This window comes from Bacillus rossius, chromosome 1 (assembly GCF_032445375.1).
Source record: "Bacillus rossius redtenbacheri isolate Brsri chromosome 1, Brsri_v3, whole genome shotgun sequence".
NCBI classification, from domain to species: Eukaryota; Metazoa; Arthropoda; class Insecta; order Phasmatodea; family Bacillidae; genus Bacillus; species Bacillus rossius.
In genome coordinates, this window is record NC_086330.1 from 31,835,033 (window position 1) to 31,856,230 (window position 21,198).

Here is a 21,198-nt window from a genome sequence, read left to right on the forward strand (position 1 = left end):
GTTCTATCGTGCACTTGAAATATTTTAAGGGTACAGGTTTTGCATATTATAAACCTAAACACTTTATTTTTGTGTTTTGGAATACCGGCCTAAATTGTTTTATACTTAATATCTACTAGAGGTGGGTCGAAAAGTATCACTCTAATACTTTGTCACTGATACGCGCCTGTATCAGGAACGGCAAACGAGTACACTTGAAAAGTATCAGAGACTTTAGTATCAGTTCTTAATTCAGCTGGAACAACACCACGGCCAATGAATACAGTACCCGATCGCAGATGACGGTCACTTGGGCGGAGCTTGTGAAAGGGGAGGGAGCAGGAACGACGAATAAGGGATAAAGAAGGGAAAGAATGTAGGGGAGGAAGCGCAGGGGAAGGCGTTGAAGCCTTGAAGGAGAGGCGCAAAGCGATATTGTTACAAGCAGGGCTGCCACTCATGGGTTTTTCCACCCAGATCTGGGTTTTTCCAATGGTGTTTGGGTTTCTGGGTTTTTAAATAATGAATTCCAACAATTCTAGGTTTTTTATAATTTTAATTATTTTTATACCTAAAACAATAATAAAGGTAGTAGCTACTGTATCTGTTGCAATATCTGTTTGATAAATGCAAACAAGTCTATGTGTTTCACACACAAAAATACATATAAACACAAAACTAGTTTTCGAGAAGCTAAGTCGAATATTAAATTAGACACATTCTTCAAAGAGGCTTGCAGAACACAAAACCAATGCAACAATTAACCTTCAAACCAATCTTGTAGAATCAGACTCTGAATAAAGACTAACGTACATGATGCAGTTTTATAAAAACAATTCCTGGTTTAAAGGATGCAGTGATGGTGTTTGTTTTGTCATGTATATATTTGTAGGTTTTTTTATGATATGTACTGGTCCAAGATTTACTTATACAGCCATTTTGCTGCAGTGTAATTTTCTTGTATTGGTTGTATTTAACCGTGTTCAGTCTTGTAAGGTAATTAATTGTTTTATATTAAAACCAGTTATGTTTATATTTTTGAATTAGTACGCAAACATTTTCAACGATAGCATTTTAGACGCATCTGGGTTGTTTACCCATGTGTCTGGGTTTTTTTGTAGGTTATCTAGGTTTTTCATGAATATCAGAGTGGCAGCTCTGGTTACAAGTCGTTTTGTTTATTGTCCTACTTCAAAGTACGCTCAGTGCGCAGTGCGTGCACCGTCTCGTTCTATAATAAAACTAATGAAATTTTAATATTAAAAAGTACATTAATACAAGATATAATATTTATATTTGTGCACCTAACAGCTATGAAAATGCAAATAAATTCTCAGTTGACACTAATAACAGATGTAATCAACATATGGACTTTCTTTTTTCGAAAACAATTAGTAACTAGTGTTTTTATACATTAAAAATTCACGATTTTATCAAAAATAAAAAATAAAAAAACAGATAGGTACATTAGTGAGCATACTATATCAATGTTTACGTTTCAAATGTTTCTTCAGATTAGTCGATGATTTATAACTCAGTTTTTGTTTACACAAATTACAATTAGCAAACTCATTATTTTCCGTGAAAAAATTCCACACAAATGAAGTCTTTTTCGTGCACTTATCCATTCCTTATTTCACTATAAAGATACTAACTACAAAGCATGACAGCCCACAAATTGGTGATACACGGCCAGGACGAACTGCAGTGAATGTTGAACTGATTGATACTGGCTGTATCAGGCGGGCATGAGAGTAACAGAGGTAGAGAATTACCGGGCGTGATAAATATTGTATCAGATTCTCCTTCCGGTCGCACGGTCTGCGTACGCGGAGCTTTGTTGCTTCCTGGGACCGTCTGATACAGAAGTATCAGAGACTTGTAACTAGGTTTATTACTGAATCAGTATCAGGTTGGGACTGATACCGAAAATTGCTGTCCCAACACACCTCTAATATCTACTCTATGATAAAAGTTTTCTATAATATGTCTCTTCTATGTGCACCATTTCATTCCGTTCCAATTTTGAATAGTGGCAACTCGTGTCTTGTTCCTTTCACAGGGAGTCCGCCATTGTTGGCGATAGGTATTTTACGCTTGCACAGGAAATCGATTGCCATCCAAAATGGTAAGGCTAATTTCAGCATTATTTTAACTTATTGTTGTTGTGAATTTGTTGTTTTGTTGTTTGAAATCGAAATGTTGATATTCGGGTTACTTTCAGAATTCAATACTGTGATGTAAAGATAGGTTGCTCAACACTTTGAAATATAGTAATCCCTTCTCAAAATACGGTTTTTAGAATGTTTACGGGGATTTACGCTTTACAAATTATTCGTTGGGTTGCACTTTCTTAGTTTTGTGTTTTTATTACTTTTTAAAATAGTTTTTAAGCTGCAAGCTGGACAGAAAGTTGATTTAGCGTATGGTATGTGTATTAGTTCGTGATTGAATTATTTTTGTAATAAAAAAAACATTTTATTGCTTTACTTCGTTGATATTTTGTGTTCTAGGTGAATTTCACTGTAGATGAGATCCGGGTGATGATGGACAAGAAGAAGAATATCCGCAATATGTCTGTCATTGCCCACGTGGATCACGGCAAGTCAACACTGACAGACTCCCTGGTTTCAAAAGCTGGAATTATTGCCAGTGCCAAAGCTGGTGATATGAGATTTACGGACACGAGAAAAGATGAACAGGAGAGATGCATCACTATTAAGTCCACGTAAGTTACTTTTATCGGTACTCTCTTTATGTTTTTGTTGAAGTATTTGCTTCCAGCACACAATTCACCATGTTTTAGTTGTGTCGTGGGCCAGTTCCAAGAGCGACAGTGACAGTGTTTACCGTGTTATCTATTTGTATGTCCAGTTGCATCATGAGTTTTGAGTGCTACATTATTGTAAATGTCAATCTAGGGTAGCAGCAGCAGCTGGCATGTACTGCCTTAAAATAAACGGAGATGAACAAGTGAGATTAAGTCTTGCAATTATCACTTTGCAGCAAATGACTGCCCTAGATAATCATGAAATGCTAATTTTTTTTTACAATACTGTGATGTAAGTCATGCCTTAGATTCGCCTATGGCCTTTTGCACTGCTACTTGACCATGGTTTTACAAATTATGGTTTGAAAATGATTGTAAGCTGTTGGAAATTTGCAATCAAACTGGACTCCTTTGCTAAAACTCATTAGATTGTAAGTTAATTTGAATTTACAAAGCAGCAAGTGTTGATAAAAAATTAGGCACATTTGTATTGGTTGGATTAATGTTACACCATTTTGCTGGTATATTGATTTTTTATTTTTGGCAGAGATTTGAAATGTTTATAGTTGGCTGCCTGTTTTCTCGATAAATGGTTGTTGCTGAGGCCACAAAATAGTGCCTGTGGTCACTGCTTGTTTGTTTTTTCATAATTTAAAAATGGGTAAAATTGATTTAGCTGCAGATTTTTCGTAAAAAGAAATCAAATTGGGAAAGTTTTTTTTTTTTAACATTGCAGTCCTTCCTCTCTACAGTTTTGAAAATTACTATTGGATTCTGACAAAATTTATGTTTATATGTAAAGTAATTTCATTTTAACATTACCACCCTGTGTAAATACACGTGTATCTGTTTTGGTAGAACTTGTCATGTGTTAATTTGTATTAATATGGAAAACTTCCCGTATATTTACTGTTTCGGTTTTGTGTTAAATGTGGTTTTTTATTAAAAGGAAAGTACTCACGTAATCTAACACATATTTTCGTGATTGCTACTATTTAGACAAATTAATTTTGGTAAACCGCAGGTTAAAGTGGCCACAGTCTGTGCTTGCTGTAGTGGTTTTGTTGTGATTAGTAGCATTTGTTTCTATTTGTTATCTCCCGGTTTGTTATCACTGCTCTACCATTTACTCGTTACTAGCTGCAACCTGATATTGGTTCTCAAGAGATCCTTAGGATTATAGTGTAGCTGAGATTGTCTTCTAATAGAAGGGACTTTAATGTCAATATGTTATGGCTAGGGCCAAGACTGTCTTCCATTCTATTTGGTTTTCACTTGAAATGGAAATATTAGGATGGACGACTTGGCCCCAGCCGTAATGTACTGGAATTAAACATACCTGTTTTTGAAAACAGGTTTGGCTATGTTATGTTCATTAGGATTTCTCGAGAATAACAGGATCCTGTTACAGCTATTTCATGAAAACAGTTGGGTGGCGACAACAATCAGAATCAGGCCATCTCTCGTGGAAAGCATTTTTTTATACTAAGAAAGCACGTATGGTGATGGCCGTGTTACTACACAGGCTACTTACTGTGACCCATAAACTGTAATTTGTTAGAAACCAGTAAGAATTTGGAAACTGTTCTTAGGGTTCGGATAATGTATGTAATGTTAAAAAAAAAAAACTTGGATTTTTATATAAAAGATTAATGGGGAAACCATGATTTTTAAAATTGCCTAAAATTGAACATACTGATATTAGTATATTTTTTAAAAATACAATTCGAAAATTAATGCAAGTGTAATAAAAATCCAATTTACAAGTGTTTAAGGCATTTAAAAAAATGTGTTCTTAATGTGGGAAGTGTTTGTAAGTAGAAAAAGAAATTTGATTACAAATGTTTTGTTTATGATCTGACATTTTGTAAATCATTTCTGTAAAATTTGTGTCTGATAATAATAACCTACATAAAATCTGTTCAGATTATAGAAACGCATACAACTACTATGCCAGTTGATAATCATGGTTTTAAATAACCAGTTCAGTTGGTTCTTCCCAAAGTTATTTGGCTCTCAAAACTCAAATGGTGTTTAATCATTATAAAATCTGTTCATGAAACATGTTCAAGCAAGAACTCAAATGGTACACCTGGGAATTATCAATATAGTGCTGTTGACTGCTGCTACTTGTATGCTAATAGCTTCCAGCACACAATGCGCCATGCCGTAGTCGTGTCTTGGGCCAGTCCCAAGAGCGACAATGACAGTGTTGGCTGTGCTAATGGAAGCAGATAAGTGCAGGCTGCCATAACGCTACTGCAGGACCTCTATCTTTATGTCCAGTTGCAGCATGCTGAGTGCAGTGTGCAACATTATCTCTGAAAGTTAATGGTCGAAGCTGATGACACCAGCATTCTCGCTTTGAATCTTGGATAGCAGTTAGTGTCAATTCAAATGTAACCTTGGGAGGATTTTCCTTCTCTATTTAAATCAATGTCAATCTAATAATTTTGTTTCGCGAATAGCCATGCTTCTGTACTAGCATTCTTACATTGATTCTTAGGCGGCAGCTTCTGACATTTCCCATTAATAGAGTGCTGGGTTGCTTCAGTTTGAAAAGTTTAGGGAAATTAAAATGGTCACAAAGAATTCCTTTGAATTTCTGGGAAATTGCCAAATATTTCTGGAAATTTTTTTTGTGTGGAAGCAAAATCAAATTGATAACAGTTCTGTGAATGTATCCCATGATTATTTTTCCTTTTCGTGAAACCACTGGCTTTTTATTTTATCATAAAAAAGGGGGGGGGGGGGGCTTATTTCCATATATTTACAATTTCAGTAGCAGACATTCAATAGTTTTAGGTGAATTGATAGGAATTGTTTACAAATATGTGTATCAGTCTGAAACCACATTAATTTTGCTATGCTGTCTTATTTTGATGTACTTACATCACTTGTAATCTATGCAACATAGTTATTTCTAGTAATTGTGATGATTTACTGGCATCTGCATATTAGTAAAGATAAAATTCGAAGACTTAGGAATGGTAGAATAATTATATTGTGTGTATGAAAATTTCAAGTAAGCTCTTTCTCATGGTAAGGAGATAATGTTTGAAGTGTTTTAAAGAAGAGTATATTTATTTGTAATGTTTTCACTGTTCATGTTTACTGAATGCTTAGTTGAGCCTATGTGTTATATATATATATATATTATTTTTTTATTTATTTGGAATTTGTCACATGCCCACCAACAGTCGTAGACTTTAGTGGTGGGCACTACATGTAATACAGGAACACAGTTATCACTACCAGTGTATGGACTCCCACCTCCGTCGGTACCATAGGAGGAAAACATCTATAGATGGCCAGCAAACGAGAGCAAGAGTACCGCACACTAGCAGTGATAATACCAAAACAGACAAAACACTAACAAAGAACCATAACACAACACATAAAACATATAGGTAAAAACATATTAAATGTTAAGAGAACAATTAAAGGGAAAAAATATAGATATGACACATAAATCAGAATTTATTATTAAACACTGTTGGAATTCAAAAATAGATTATGTATTGTAGTTTGTTATAAGTCTATAAATAATATCATTATGAGTATGAAGAGTACACAGAGTAGACCGTAAGCGGGAACTGAATTGGGGAATTCTTAAGGCAGTATTAGTATTGTCAAGAAAATAAGGACATCTGAATTTATGAATGTAACAATTATGAACAAAAAGGGCATCATGATATGCCCTGCGGTCTACCAGGGGTGTCCAAGTGGGGTGTGGGAGGTTCCTCGTAATATTTAAATCTATAACTTTATTGTGAATACTTCCAATTTTTTCAGTATCCGTTAAGTTGATGCCATTCCAGATAACAGAACCATGTTCTAATTTTGATCTTATAAGTGCCATGGGGCTTGAGAGATAATAGAATTTGCTAATTTGTATGAATATTTAATTGGATGGTATTACCTAGTGAAAGATAGGACCTTGGTTTTATTTTTGTTTAGTTTGACCAAGTTTCTTAGACACCAATTATTAAATTTAATAATATATTGTAATAATTCACAATCATCTAAGGAATAAATAATTTTATAGATTTTTAGGTCATCAGCAAAAAGAATGCCAGTAGAGTAGCAAAGTACTTGTGTAATGTCGTTAATAAATATATTAAAGAGAAGAGGTGAAAGAGTACCTCCCTGGGGAACACCAGAACACGCATTATACTGAGAAGATCTATGATTGTTGATCGATACAAAAAAACCTCTGTTGGAAAGGTAACTTGAGAACCAATTGATATAGTTTCCACAAAGACCAACATGGGATAATTTAATAAGAAGTAAGGAATGGTTTACAGTATCAAATGCTTCAGCTAAGTTGAAGTAACAGGCATCGGCCTGACCCCTATTAGTAACTATATTATATACAGGATTAAGAAAGGTAAGAAGATTAGTGGTAGTAGACATACCAGACCTGAAACCATGTTGATTATTGGAGAGAAAATTACGAAGTTGAAAATTTAAAAATTTAGCTAATTTTTTAAAAAATTTAGGAGAACCCATTACATATTGATATTGGCCTGTAGTTTGAGACATCTAATTTTGAACCATTTTTATGAATAGGAATCATTTTTGCTATTTTCCAATTATTGGGAAATATATTCGTTTTCAGACTGGTGTTAAAAATGTGATAAAGTAGAGGTACTAAAAGTTGGGTGCAGCCTTTAAGAATAAAATTGGGAATACCATCAGAACCTGTGATTTAGTAGATTTTTAGTCCTTAATTTCTCAAAGTATTAGACTTACAGAAATTTTAGGCACAGCTATAGTCTCAAAAGACATGACTGACGTAGTTATTGGGGGAGAAGTATTTGGGGTTACATATACACTAAAGAAATACTGAGCAAACACATTCGTTATCTCAAAAGAAAAACTTAACTGCACATGTTATGTCAACGAAAAAAAATTCATCGAGAATCATTTAGACGTTTGGGACAAAACACAATGTGTTATGACCATGATCACCGCATCAGCAAGGGGTTGGGATAGTGATTTATAAAACTGTCGTTCAATGTTAGGTAACCTCAGCAGACAAAACTGGCAGCCTCAAGAATAGATTAAAATAATGAATATAGTTTAATATTACATACCTGCAATCTGCATTACATTAAAATTTTTGTAATACATGTTATACTATTTAGTGTCATGTTTTTTTTACTACTGAATTTTAAATTTGCTTTACGTCCCTTTTTCCATTTGTTAATCCCAATCTTATTAATTTTTTCCAACTTAATTTCGCAGTCTCTTTTAGTACTATGATTGCTGCATAAGTGCATTAATATCATCCATCATACAGTCATATTTTTTTAAATGTTTTTTTTTTATAATAAAAGGTTATACGGTTATAGTATTGAATAATTAGTTTCAATACGGTGAGTTCTACAGAGTATAATCAACTATAGGTGCAAATGAAATAATTTTCTGAATCTTTTCTTCTCAGAAAGGTGATTATCATGTACCTAAGTATTATTTTCTTAGAAGGTATAAGTTTTAAGATTAAAATGATGTATTTTAATGGCAACACAAGTGGGCTGTGAGATTATTGGTGTCTGGAAGGTCAGGGAAACTTGTGGATTCAGGCCTGAAAAGTCAAGTAATTTTAGAATTCCAAGTGCATGTAGCAGTACTTGATATTGCAGCCATTATCAACATTATTAAATGTTAATTTTTGACTATACTGTAAGAATGTAAGTCTTGGCATACATTCTGTTAGTGACTCGATGCTGTTGACTGCTACTACTTGTATGCTAATAGCTTCCAGCACACAATGCGCCATGCCGTAGTCGTGTCTTGGGCCAGTCCCAAGAGCGACAGTGACAGTGTTGGCTGTGCTAATGGAAGCAGATAAGTGCAGACTGCCATAACGCTACTGCAGGACCTCTATCTTTATGTCCAGTTGCAGCATGCTGAGTGCAGTGTGCAACATTATCTCTGAAAGTTAATGGTCGAAGCTGATGACACCAGCATTCTCGCTTTGAATCTTGGATAGCATTTAGTGTTGATACTGTAACGCAAGTCACAGCATAGATTCACATAGTGACTCAATGCTTTTGACTGCTACTACTTGTATGAATAGCTTCCAGCACACAATGCGCCATGCTGTAGTCGTGTCTTGGGCCAGTCCCAAGAGCGACAGTGACAGTGTTGGCTGTGCTAATGGAAGCAGATAAGTGCAGACTGCCATAACGCTACTGCAGGACCTCTATCTTTATGTCCAGTTGCAGCATGCTGAGTGCATATTGCTACAAAATAGTTTACCTCGTGTCACTGGAGTGTTGTGAAATATCTCTGCAACTTTCAGTACTTTAAGTAAATTTATGCTACAGTATTGACATTAGGGAATTTACTAAATTAACTAATTAGCTCATTATGGATTGTGGACATTGGCGCCACCACGTGGACCCGTCTCTGGGTCGTGATGTCGCCTGTATGGGTGCTAGGCTCGATCCCCCCAATACAGCATTAAAGCCTACCCTACTAACCCACTCTGAGGGGGGGGGGGAGGGAATGCTTTTAGTACACTACCGATCATGGTTGTCAGTGGGATCTTCGGGTGTCCCACATTCTCTGGTCTCCTATGCAGGAAGCACAATCATGTACTCACATATCTGGTTGGAGGGTTTTACTCTGGTTGAGTCATACATGTACAAACACATTTATGTAATAAGCTGTAAAAGATGCCAATGGTGATTCAACTGGTTTAGGGGAAGACCAGGACACAGTGTGGTCTTGTCTAGAAACTGTCGCGTAGTTTGATTTAAAATGTCCTCCAGGACTTCTATTAATTAAACAGTCTACTACCCAGGATAGACCTCAAAGGTGAAAAGTGTTTAAAAAGACTTTTGACGCCAGGTGTTAAAGATAGGTTGAAATGGAACGGTGATGTTGACGAGATGCGTAGGTTGCTTCTACCTAGGGCAGCACATGAAAGAAACTGGGTGTGGTCTGACTGTCATTGTTGTAGAAAGCAGTTGAATTACTGTTAGGCCCTTTATAATTACATGAAGCAACAGGTAACACTAAGAACCTCCTGAACACTAAATAATAATTCACATTTAATTATTAAGTATTAATTACATTTATATTTAGTAAGTATTAATTAAGTTCAAAAATAAACTGCCTGTGTAGGGGTGCATTCTGATATGTTTGTGCATTGCGCTGCTCAGCCCTTATTCAAGCTGAAAGAAAACAAAAGTCTAAAATATAAGTAAAATTACCAATTATTAGTTAAATTATTATTTTAAGGCTGTGGGACCCAGACTATTATTTTAAGGCTGTGGGACCCAGACTACTTGCCTCTTGCGGGGCGGGCAAACATATGCTCGCACACGTTCGTTGGTGCGATGTTTGAATAGGTGGTGGTGGGAGAAGAGCAAGGCACATCGCACTTAGGGAGGGCGTAGCTGCGATCGATGTCAGTATATTGTGAATATGGAGAATGAAGGAAACTTGCTGAATGTGGTGATATTAGATTTTACTTGTTAAGCTATTATTTACGAAATTGATTTCAAATAGTCTTGGTTGTTGGCAATTAGTTCTTAATTTTTGTATCCTTTCCATTCCGTTGTTTTTTGTCAGCGTTGCATTCAAGCTCCTCTTAACAAGTACAATGAGTTTTCTTTACTTGGATGTGCTCATTAATAGGTGTCTTATACCACAAAAATTACATTTTTCTAATTATGAAATTTTAATGGTTTGTTTAGTAAAACTTTTGGAATGATGCATTAAAAAGTTGGTAAATATGTAGTGTAGCGGTATTAATGGGAAAAAAAATGTTAACATTCCGAAAATACTTTTATTATATGCTCTTTCACTTCCTCTTTTCATTAAACACGGCGGAGATAAGAAATTCCAAATACTTTAGGAGATAATCGCCATTCTTATTTTGCAATACAAGACCTGTACAATCATTCGACCAACGCCATGTTTTTTTATTTTGCCGTGTGTTCGTGAATGCCTAATTAATTAAAATGGTTGATTAGGTCAGGTCAGTTACATTATAAATACTTTCAAACTGACATTATAAATAATGTGAATTTATTTTAATGGTTCTTTAGTTTTAAAGTATTTATAATGTAAATGCCCTGACCAAACAAACCGGGACAAAGGATGAACAGTCAGGGTGGCCAGCCAACCGGGAAATCGGGAAATACGGGAAATAGCCAGGATTTCTTAAAAAAACCAGGAATACCGGGAATCAACCAGGAATTTTTATTAGAACCGGGAATTTTTTTATGAAGTAACGGTTACAATAACATACGGCTGTTAAATGATCACGTTCACCACCCGTCGAAGCACGACAGCGTGCTCGTGTGCTATATTTTGTGAAAGTTAATTTGTTCATATTGCATTTAAAAACTTTTGTAGTACGTAAGAAACCGTTAACAATTCAGACTTCCATACTTATTATGTTTCTGTATTCAAAAGCAACAGCATTTTGGCTGAAAACGTTGTTGTAGGGTGGTAGTAATTTCTCGCACTGCATGTTGGTAGCACTAGTTTTGTATGTATATTTGTTTCTACTTTGCGCTCATGTTGTTGCGTCACGGTATCACGGATACTTTTCTCGAGTTTTTTTAAAAAGTTTAGTTGTGCGGGACGTTGTTTTGAATTTTTTAAACTAACATGTAATTGGCGCAGACTATCAAAATGTGAACGAGTTCGGTCACCACGTACAATGACAAATATACGGAAGAGTTTGAATGGGTGGAGAAAGATCCAAAGTGCAGGACACACGCTATTTGCAATTTGTGTAATGTTAAAATCAATATCGGTAGCATGGATGGGAAGAACAGCATTAACCAGCCACGCAAGAGAGGCAAAACACGTGCGTTTGGTGTCAAGTAATTTTTGTGACGTGAGATTATAAATTTTTTGTTGGTGGTAGGTTTTGTTTTAAGCAAGTTCATTGATTTAATTTTTAAGCCTATAGTTAAGTTGTCGATTGTTTAACGCCAATAAAACATCATATTGTGTGTGCTTTGTGTAACAAAAATGCAAATTGTAGGCAAATATTGATAAAAACCACCCTTGAAAAAACCTGGAAAAAACCAGGAATTTTATTATCCCAGAAGAGTGGCCGCCCTGACAGTAGAAACTCACGTAATTTTTTTTTTACTTATTACTTGCGCAACAATATCCAAATAAAAAATAAAACATTAAAATTTGAAACGTTAAAAACTCACCTAAGTTAGAGGCGGGTACAATTCCTTTACCATTAGTAGAAAATGATGTAGTCGTTCACCTACGCCGCGAAAAAAAATAATTCATACTCGTAAACAAACAATGGTGAATGCCGCATGAATGCACATGTATTGTGATGGAAATTAAAAAATTCTATATCTCCTAAAGTATTTGGAATTTTTTATCTCCGCCGGGTTTAATGAAAAGAGGAAGTTAAAGAGCATAGAATAAAAATATTTTCGGAATTTAAAATTTTTTTTAAACAAATATCGCCCAAACTATGAAAATTAAAAAATTTGATATCTCCTAAAGTATTTGGAATTTCTTATCTCTGCCGGGTTTAATGAAAAGAGGAAGTGAAAGAGCATATAATAAAAGTATTTTCGGATTTTTAACATTTTTTTTTGCAAATACCACTACACTACATATTTACCAAAAGGTTTTAACAAAGTAACTACACAAACCATTGTAGTGAAAGGTCTTAAATCTATTATGTTTCGAAATACGGCCTTGCCAAATTAGGGCATTGGCAAGATTTTTTGAATGTTATGTTAATATATAGTTATAACAAATACTATAGAAAAATCAACATACTATAAAGTATGAAACTATTTCAAGACAAGTTGTAAAAAGCTGCTTTATAGAGTAAAAAAAAATTAGTGTTGATAGCACTCAAAAACTAATTACGGAAAGGTACGTATGCAGGGTGTCTACCGACCGGGAAAAACGGGAATTGTACAGGAATTATACTGCCCGGGAAAAATACGGGGATTGTGCGGGAATTTATCCCGATGTCCGGGAACTTTTGACTTTTACCCGCCCGTCAACAACATTTATATATTAATATTAAAAAGGGAAGATTTTACTGCAACACAATCGTGAATCGTGTGATTATTGCTTCTCTACAATATGCTGGTGCTTTATTGCAGAGTGCTGAATGCAGACGATGGGATCAACCAACACAAGTTGCCGCGTAATCGTGATAACCACTTGCGTAAGACGCGTGGACTCACCCAGTTTTTTTTTTTTTTTTCTGTGGTCGTTCGTTAATGGTCGTTCCCGCTCATGCTTAAATTTTCATCCAGTTTATTTTTGCGTGTTGTATAGTGTGGTTTTTGTTGAAGTTCGTCCGGTTAAGTAATACTAATAGTACTGCATCTTTGTGTGTGTGCAGAAGTTATTTATGATAAATCTTTTTATTAAAATTTGTTTTTCGTTTCGTGAACATCGGAAGAAAGTAGACAACATACCTGCAAAATTATATCGTATTTGCCGGCGTATAATGCAAGAATTTTATGCTGATTTCAGTGGTCACGAATCAAAAATCATATTATATGCCGTGTCATATTATTTTTGTATACAAGCGACCATTATCACGTGTGTATAAAAATTAAGCGCGTAAGACAAAGTTAATTGCGCCGGCCGGCGACAGCTGCAAGCCAGTCTTGCTCTGTGTGAGTATACATCCACCCCTCGAAGTAACGCTGCTTGATTAGCGCCAATTAATTAGGGCTCTTTTTGAAGTATCGTTCTTTTTCGTCCACAAATTTTTTTATTTACACGCGCACATAATGGCAACGGCACTCTTGTATCAAACACAATGCAACATAATAAATCTCGACACTTGTACAATTTTAATAAAAGAACGAATTAAAAAAAACGTTAGTTTTCACTTTTCCGTAATAGTTATTCAATTTTTTGATGCCTGTTTTCTTATGTCTAGTTAAAAGTTTTACAAGCAATAAAATTACGTTAATATATCCGTGGAGCGTGTTTATACAGCCATGTTTATGCTACTCCTTCCATCTGGCGAGAAAGGTCAGAAGCTTTCGAGGTATTTTAATCTCATGCATGCCAGGTTGCGCTAGTTGAAGTTGACAGCGCATTACGTTTCCAGAAAAAAAACTTTTTGACGTTTATAAAGTGATGTGAAAAGTTATTATTCCTTTATTATTAAAATAAAAATGATTCAATTTTATTCATAAAAGTATGCAATCATTTCATCAATGTTTTGTTATGACGTCACGTTAAAACTATCGTCCATAAACCGACTTTACAGACAACCAATTTTTAAACGGGATAAATGTGGAGTATGGTACAGTAAACATACATATTTCAAAGGCGGGAAAACCAATTATTTTGTTTAACATGCACTCTTATGTTAAAAACGTATTTGATTAGCGCTGTTTTGATTAGTGCTACATTTTTCTTTGGATGGATTACCGTGTTTCTTCGAGGGGCGGGTGTACTTTACTCTGTTGGACAGGAACTTGGTTGGCAAAATTGGCATTTGGCAAGTGGCATATCGCGCGCAAGGTCATGCGAGTTTTATTTATTTGTTTATTTATTTTCATCCATTTGACCATACAGACATTTGTACAAATGGTATAGGACACGTCAACAAATATAAGTTAATACACAAACAGTTTTAAGTTAAATATACCAAAAATACAGACATGGGAAACAAAAATAATAAAAACAAAACTGGTACAGGTATATATACAGCCTCTAAAGATAAAAGTTAAAAATTTGACAGTTGCCATGTGGCAAAGTTTGGCTGCAGTGCAAAGTAACCTAGAATGAGCTAAATTTTATCAACATAAATGTAGGCCTAACTGTTCTGTGACAAATTTTCTTGAAATCCAAGTTTTTGTTAAAAAAAATTTTTTGTGGACTTTTTTGTACAATTATTTTTAACATTGCTATTATCCTAATTAGTGATAGTGTAAGCTGTAAATGTACATGAAATTTTTTATTAGTGTACAGGAATGTACGGGAATTGTACAGGAATTCTGTGACTCAACATGAGTAGACACCCTGGTATGAAGTGTTAGCTACTTTGAAACAAAAAAATACAGAAATGATAAACTCTTAGAGATTTAAAAACACTGGCAGCAGTAATGTGACCTGGCAGCAAAGCTCAACGGCTGGAATCAACCTGCATAATTCTGAACATGAGTGGCATTATTGGTGCAGAATTTCAGACCCTTATTTGTATCGCTTTTTATGAAAGGCAAACCTACTGATCAATGATATTGAAATGGTGGATAATTTGTCATATGAGTGTAATAGTAATGCGTTACCACAAGGCCAAAATGTATCATAAAGCCAAACAAGCAAATATAAATTTATAAATTTTAATAGGATTAACTAAGCATTGTAGTGTGTTGGTTCAAAGTTTCAAAGAGTACTCAAAACAGTTTAAAAAAAAGTAAGTACATGTGCCAGTACTGCTTTGTTTTCTCACTTGCAGCCCCACCTACACAAAATGTGATTCCTGTTCGTAAAGTGTTTTTGTTCTGCTAAGTGTTTATCTATAATTTCAGTTCACTGTGCATTTAATTTAAATTTTAATTGTGATTCCCCATTTGGCAAAAACATCAACTGATGGTATAAGCAATTCAAGATGATGGAGCTCTTTCTCTGGCCTACAAGTTCGCCTGACATAACGCCATGCAATTTTTTTCTGGAGCGTTATATAGAAGATTGTTTCTACATTCCACCGCTGCTTAATGATTTTTCAGAGTTGGCACAAATTTGCTTCCATTACTCTGGACTTGTTAACCAAAACGTGGATTTGTGCTGTATAACTAAGGTTCATATATTGAACATTTGTAATAAAAACTAGGTCCGTTTACCTTAAATTTGATGTATGAATTGTTTTTAAGAGCCTAAATAAACCTTTATAATATATCATAGAAACTGGGATGCTCTTTTTTGGATGCACTGTACATTGAACAAGATAATGTAATGGTAAAAATGGGGCTATGTTAGGGAGAACGTAAGTTTAAATTTTGGTAGAGCTACTCTGTAATAGTTTTTATCATTGAAATGGGGGTTCCATATAATAGTGCATTTTCATTTTTCCTGTATTGTACTTCTTGTAGATGCAAGTCAGTAATGATGTTAGTTTTAGTAAGTTAATTCTTTGTCAAAATCTTTCTGATGGTGTTAATGGTGATCAAAAATATAATACTGCTTGTTTAAATTATTTCTTATTTTAAGTAATTTTTTTGTCAAAATCTTTCTGGTGGTGTTAATGGTGATCAAAAATATAATACTGCTAGTTTAACTGTAATTGCAATATGTGGGATTTTGTTGATGTTAATATGTGTATCTTTAATTAGGTTTTACTCTTATATTAGGAATTTGAAGATTGTATGTGCAAACAATTTTTACCGCATTTTAGTTGTATTTTATAAATGAAAATCTGTTTTGACTGTTTATATCTAATGAAAAACACTTTTAAAGAATGTCAGCTATGTACAGGATGATAATTGTCACCTTTAAGCTATTGGGTAACATAAAAAATTTAAATTTTTTTTGTTGAGAGATTTGAGTGGCAGCTGTATGAATGCTGAAGGCATTTTTGTGTTTGAGACCTTTGTAATTCACAATATGTAAACCTAAATGTAAATTGAAATGAGATTATTTTAACTATAATGGTTTTGAGAAACAGGTGATAGCAGAATTCTTAGTTAAGAAGTGTGGTCTGATACTGATGTCAGTTAAGTGTCACAAAGTTAGACATATTTTGGATATTACAGTTTTTAAGATTAAGATAATTTTAGATTTTTGGGACATTGGTTTGGTGATAATTTGCATTTCCATTTAATTTATGTAACTAATGGCTTTTTTTTTGTTTTATCCAGTGCCATCTCCATGTACTTTGAGCTTGATGAAAAAGACTGTGTCTTTATTACCAACCCAGACCAGAGAGATAAAAACGAAAAAGGTTTCTTGATCAATCTAATTGATTCTCCGGGCCACGTGGACTTCTCGAGTGAGGTGACTGCAGCTTTGCGAGTCACCGATGGTGCATTGGTGGTTGTGGATTGCGTCTCTGGTAAGTACATGACATCAGTGTGGCTAGTAATTAAAAATTTTTGCTATGTTAACATAAGTTTGTAGTACATTCATGGTGATATCTATTGTAGTTTGTCGGGTGGTTATGATGGCTCAAGAATTGTGCTACAGTGAAACCTCCTTTGTTTTTGGCCCAATTTATTTTCTATAAGGCGGTATGTCGTTTTCATGCTTGTTGCGTTGGAAAAGTTTCTTCATTCCCATTATTAACGTCTCATTCAGTGTTTACAAACATCGAAACATGGCCGCCATAGAAGAAAGATACATCAAAAGCTGCGTATGTGAATGCGTTCGCACCGTGAACAGTGCAAGTAACTTTGCACAATTCGCAAGGACTTCTATTTTCACAGCTTTCCGCTACAAGCGCTGGTAGTATCATTGGCTTTAGCGGTAAATGTATTTGACACATCTTTAACTCTTTGTCGTTTTTAATATCTGTGAGAAAATGGAGAAAGGGAAACTGCGAAAAACTATAACCGTTGCCGATAAAATGAAAATAATTGCAAAGTTCGACGAATATGTTTGATCATATGTGGACCTTGCGAAAGAACTTTCAATCCCTGTGAGTACACTTAACACCATCATCAAAAGCCAAGAAATTATTTCTGCAAATACCGCACAATGTGGGCCAAGTGTTAAAAAACGTAAATATGTGAAGGACCCAAAATTCAAACTGCTGGAAGATATTCTTCTTGAGTGGTTTTCTGGTGCACGTGCTGCAAATTCACCAATAAATGGTACAATACTAAGAGGAAAAGCATCTGTTGTTGCCTCTAGCTTCCAATGGATGGATTGATCGGTTTAAGCAGCGTCACAATGTTGTTTACAAGGTGGTTTGTGGCAAAAGCAAAAGTGTGGATGTGGAGACTGGAACATTGGAAGGAAAAGCTACAGGAAAAAATTGCTGGGTTCGACCCAAAAAATGTTTTCAATGGTGACGAAACAGGGTTGTTTTTCAATGTTCTACCAGACAAAACCTTTAGTTTTAAAGAGGAAACGTATCATGGAGGTAAGCTCAGCAAGCAACGGATTACTGTGTTATTGCTTACCAATGCAGATGGAAGTGAAAAATTCCCCCTTTATGTCATTGGCAAAGTGAGGAAACCTTGGTGTTTTAAAAACATCAAGTCACTCCCAACAAAGTACGAAGCAAACACCAAAGCCTCGATGACCAATGCTTTGTTTCAGAGCCAGTTGCATGCATTTGATTCAAAAATGGTTTTGCAAATTAGGAAAGTTCTTCTTTTCATAGATCAGTGCTCTGCTCACAAAGCAACCATCCAGCTTCGCAACACTGATATTGTCTTCTTCCCAGCAAACTGCACGAGTGAGCTACAAACCCTTGACTTGGGTATCATTCAGGCATTCAAGTTTTTGTACCGCAGATACCTAGTTTCAAGGGCAGTAACAATGCTTGATGTTGGAAAAGACCCTTCTTTGATGAAGATAAATCTGCTGACTGCATTGCATTTTAGTGCAAGAGCCTGGAAAGAAGTGAAAATATCAACAATTCAAAACTGCTTTGCAAAAGCTGGATTTGTGTTCCTAGAAAAGGCTTACACTCTCAGTGAAGATGATTACAGTGACATTGAAGATGTTGAAGGACATGAGAGGGTGTTGCAGAAGAAATTATTTCAAGATTACGTGGATGTGGACAGTCAGGTGATCACTTCGGAAGTGCAATATATAAAAGATAGGTATTGTAGAAAGCCATGTCAGTACTTCTCAACAGGATACTGACGAAGATGATGATGAAGAAGTGACAACACCCACGAGTTAAGATGCTCTTGCTGCTCTTCAAACTCTGCGAGACTACATTGGAGTATCTGCTGGTGAAAACTGTGATGGTGTTTTTGATCATTTTTATACTTTAGAGAAGCAGATCATGTGCATGAACACTCTAAGATGCAAGCAAACCAAGATTTCTGATTATTTTACATAGAATAGGCCTAAGTTAGGCTTGAAAGTTTTTGCACATGAGCCTAAAAAACTTTTTAATGGTAACATTTTATCATGGCACAAATAGTTTCAACGCTGTTGTGACACTCTTTTGAGTGCCACGTTTAGGTTTGCTTAGGTTTTGCGTGTGATCGTGGCGCGGGCGCAGTCGTGCACGCTATCTGTGTGCGAGAACGTGCGGCGGTATGGTTAGTTGCTTTTTTGTAGGGATGTGCGAAAGTGACTTTATCCACACGAAATGAAAGTGAAAGAAAATTTATCAAGTTTCGCGAAAGTGAAACGAAAATGAATTTTTCTATGAGATAAATATATTCTTAACGAAAGTTAAGCGAAATTTTTTAATTAACAAAGAAAAAAAGTGCCCCAAAATTTGCTCTTCAGTAATAAATTCTATTACATAAATCATTTTGGTACCTTTTGATGTATATATAAATATTACTATTTAATAAAATCAACATCCACCCTAGACCACACAACACAGCCCCATGTCACTCGTAAATTTTAAGAATCAATCCAGATCTTTCAGCGCACAGACTATTTCCTTTACAGTCGTAATGTCGCAGTCTATGATAATATATTTATCACGTGCATGGTACTGATGAAAAAATACGTGAATACTGCGGAACGGCCGCCATCTTGCACCACTGTCACACATGGCTAGCTCAGGAAGCTGTAAACTAGGCAATGGACATGGTCAAAACAAAACATAACAAATGGTTGCTGCCAAGTGGTCATTACATGCAGTGACTTGTTGATCTTTTTGTCTAATTGGCTGTATATTATGAGGATTTTATATGCCAGTCAGAGTATGTAAAATTTAAATAAAGCAGACGACAATGTTTTTGTTTGGCTGTGCGCGAATAAAAGTAGGTACGTTCTTTGTTTATGTGTATACGGTAAATACTACTAGTGTACTAACAGTTCTGGAATGTATGTTTTACGAATATAGTACCTACACTACTGTTTGAAAGCAAATGAATCAGGTAATTTTTCAAATATTGCATGATTTTGTTTTGATACCTAGGCCTACTGTAATCACGGTTGAATTTTGTTTACTTTATCTGCCATGTTTGTTCAAATTATGATTTTACCGTATTTTCATTAACGTGAGTTTTTTTCATCACCACGTAAATTAATCTTAATGGAAATCTTTTTTCTAATTAATGTCTTTATATGATTTGCATATGTTATTACATTATTAGTAATAACAAGCAAATCATATGAAGACATTACAGTAGAATCTCAGTGCTAAGTACTTACAGGTACCTCAAGTTTTTGTACTTAGCACTGAAACATGCATACATATCTTTACAAAGAGAAAAAAATATATAAAAAAATAGCTACAGGAGAGCCGCAATGCCATATGTATTCGCAACTGCGACTTGCTTTTTTCCCCGTTTCTAGTTCTCTGAGTATATCCACTTTTTCCTTAAGCGTGAATTGCTTTCGTTTCTTTTTATCTCCAGGATCATTCATATTGTAGCACAAATACAATGCGGTGTTTAAATAACGTAACCTGAAAATAAACTCAACAATAACAATAAACAATTCCGGCACAGACATCAAACAGTATTTTTAGCGTAGCGTAACACTTTTGTCTAAATAATTAATACTTCTCTCAAACCTCCGTCTTTCGATGTATCGAATGGTGTTGTGTTGCTCACGTCGCATACTACGTACGGTATAATCTATGGTTGTGCGCGCAACTGTTTGTTAACTTTGTTTTGAGAATTTAGAGGTTAGAAAATACGTTGCGTTGGTATTTGCAGACCTGCCAACTCTCACGATTTTGGAGTGAGGCTCACGATTTTAAGGTCCATCTCACGCCCTCACGCCTAAATAGTGTTTCCTCACGATTTTTTGGGGCCCCAAGATTTTGTTTGTAAAAGTTACAAAACAAGTTTTACGAAAGCTTACAGTAACGAGTTGCCATCAATACTCGAGTCTTGTAAAGGAAGCAATTTTGCATTTTTTAGCGTGTGCCGTGCTGATTTTTCTATCTCACATAGTGGAAGAGGAGACATTGTGAAACATGTCACTACAAAAAAATACAACTAACACGTGAAGTGTATTGCTTCCAATAAAAAAAATTAATTTTGCTGTGAACAGTGATAATAATGTTACACGAGCAGAATGTTATTTTACATCATTTTTAGTTGCGGCCCTGCATGATCACTACACGACAGCGCTAAATTATGTTCAACTAAATTAAATCTGCAACCTATAATTTGTTGAAATAAATTTTGAAGCAGAGACCATGTAACATATGTACAGGTATGTCACTTAAATTTAAAGATTTTCATTTGTTGTTTTTTATATCTAACCTGTATTTATGGGCCTGAAAATTTTTATCGAGGACCTCATGATTTTTTAAATTTGAATGTTGGCAGGTCTGTATTTGTGTATCTTTGTTCTACTACATTAATCATTTA

The 21,198-nt window shown here is 35.1% G+C and overlaps 1 protein-coding gene across 1 annotated transcript in view; it reads left to right on the forward strand.

Annotated features, from left to right (window-relative positions):
* The first annotated feature begins 1,807 nt into the window (after nucleotides 1-1,807).
* The window catches only part of LOC134533929 (translation elongation factor 2), a 117,605-nt gene continuing 98,214 nt past the window's right edge, over nucleotides 1,808-21,198 (forward strand). The window contains exons 1-3 of the mRNA XM_063371746.1: nucleotides 1,808-2,107; nucleotides 2,493-2,707; nucleotides 16,594-16,787. Of these exons, the coding sequence (XP_063227816.1) occupies nucleotides 2,105-2,107; nucleotides 2,493-2,707; nucleotides 16,594-16,787 (412 nt within the window). The 5' untranslated portion in view covers nucleotides 1,808-2,104. The remainder of the gene's footprint in view (nucleotides 2,108-2,492; nucleotides 2,708-16,593; nucleotides 16,788-21,198) is intronic.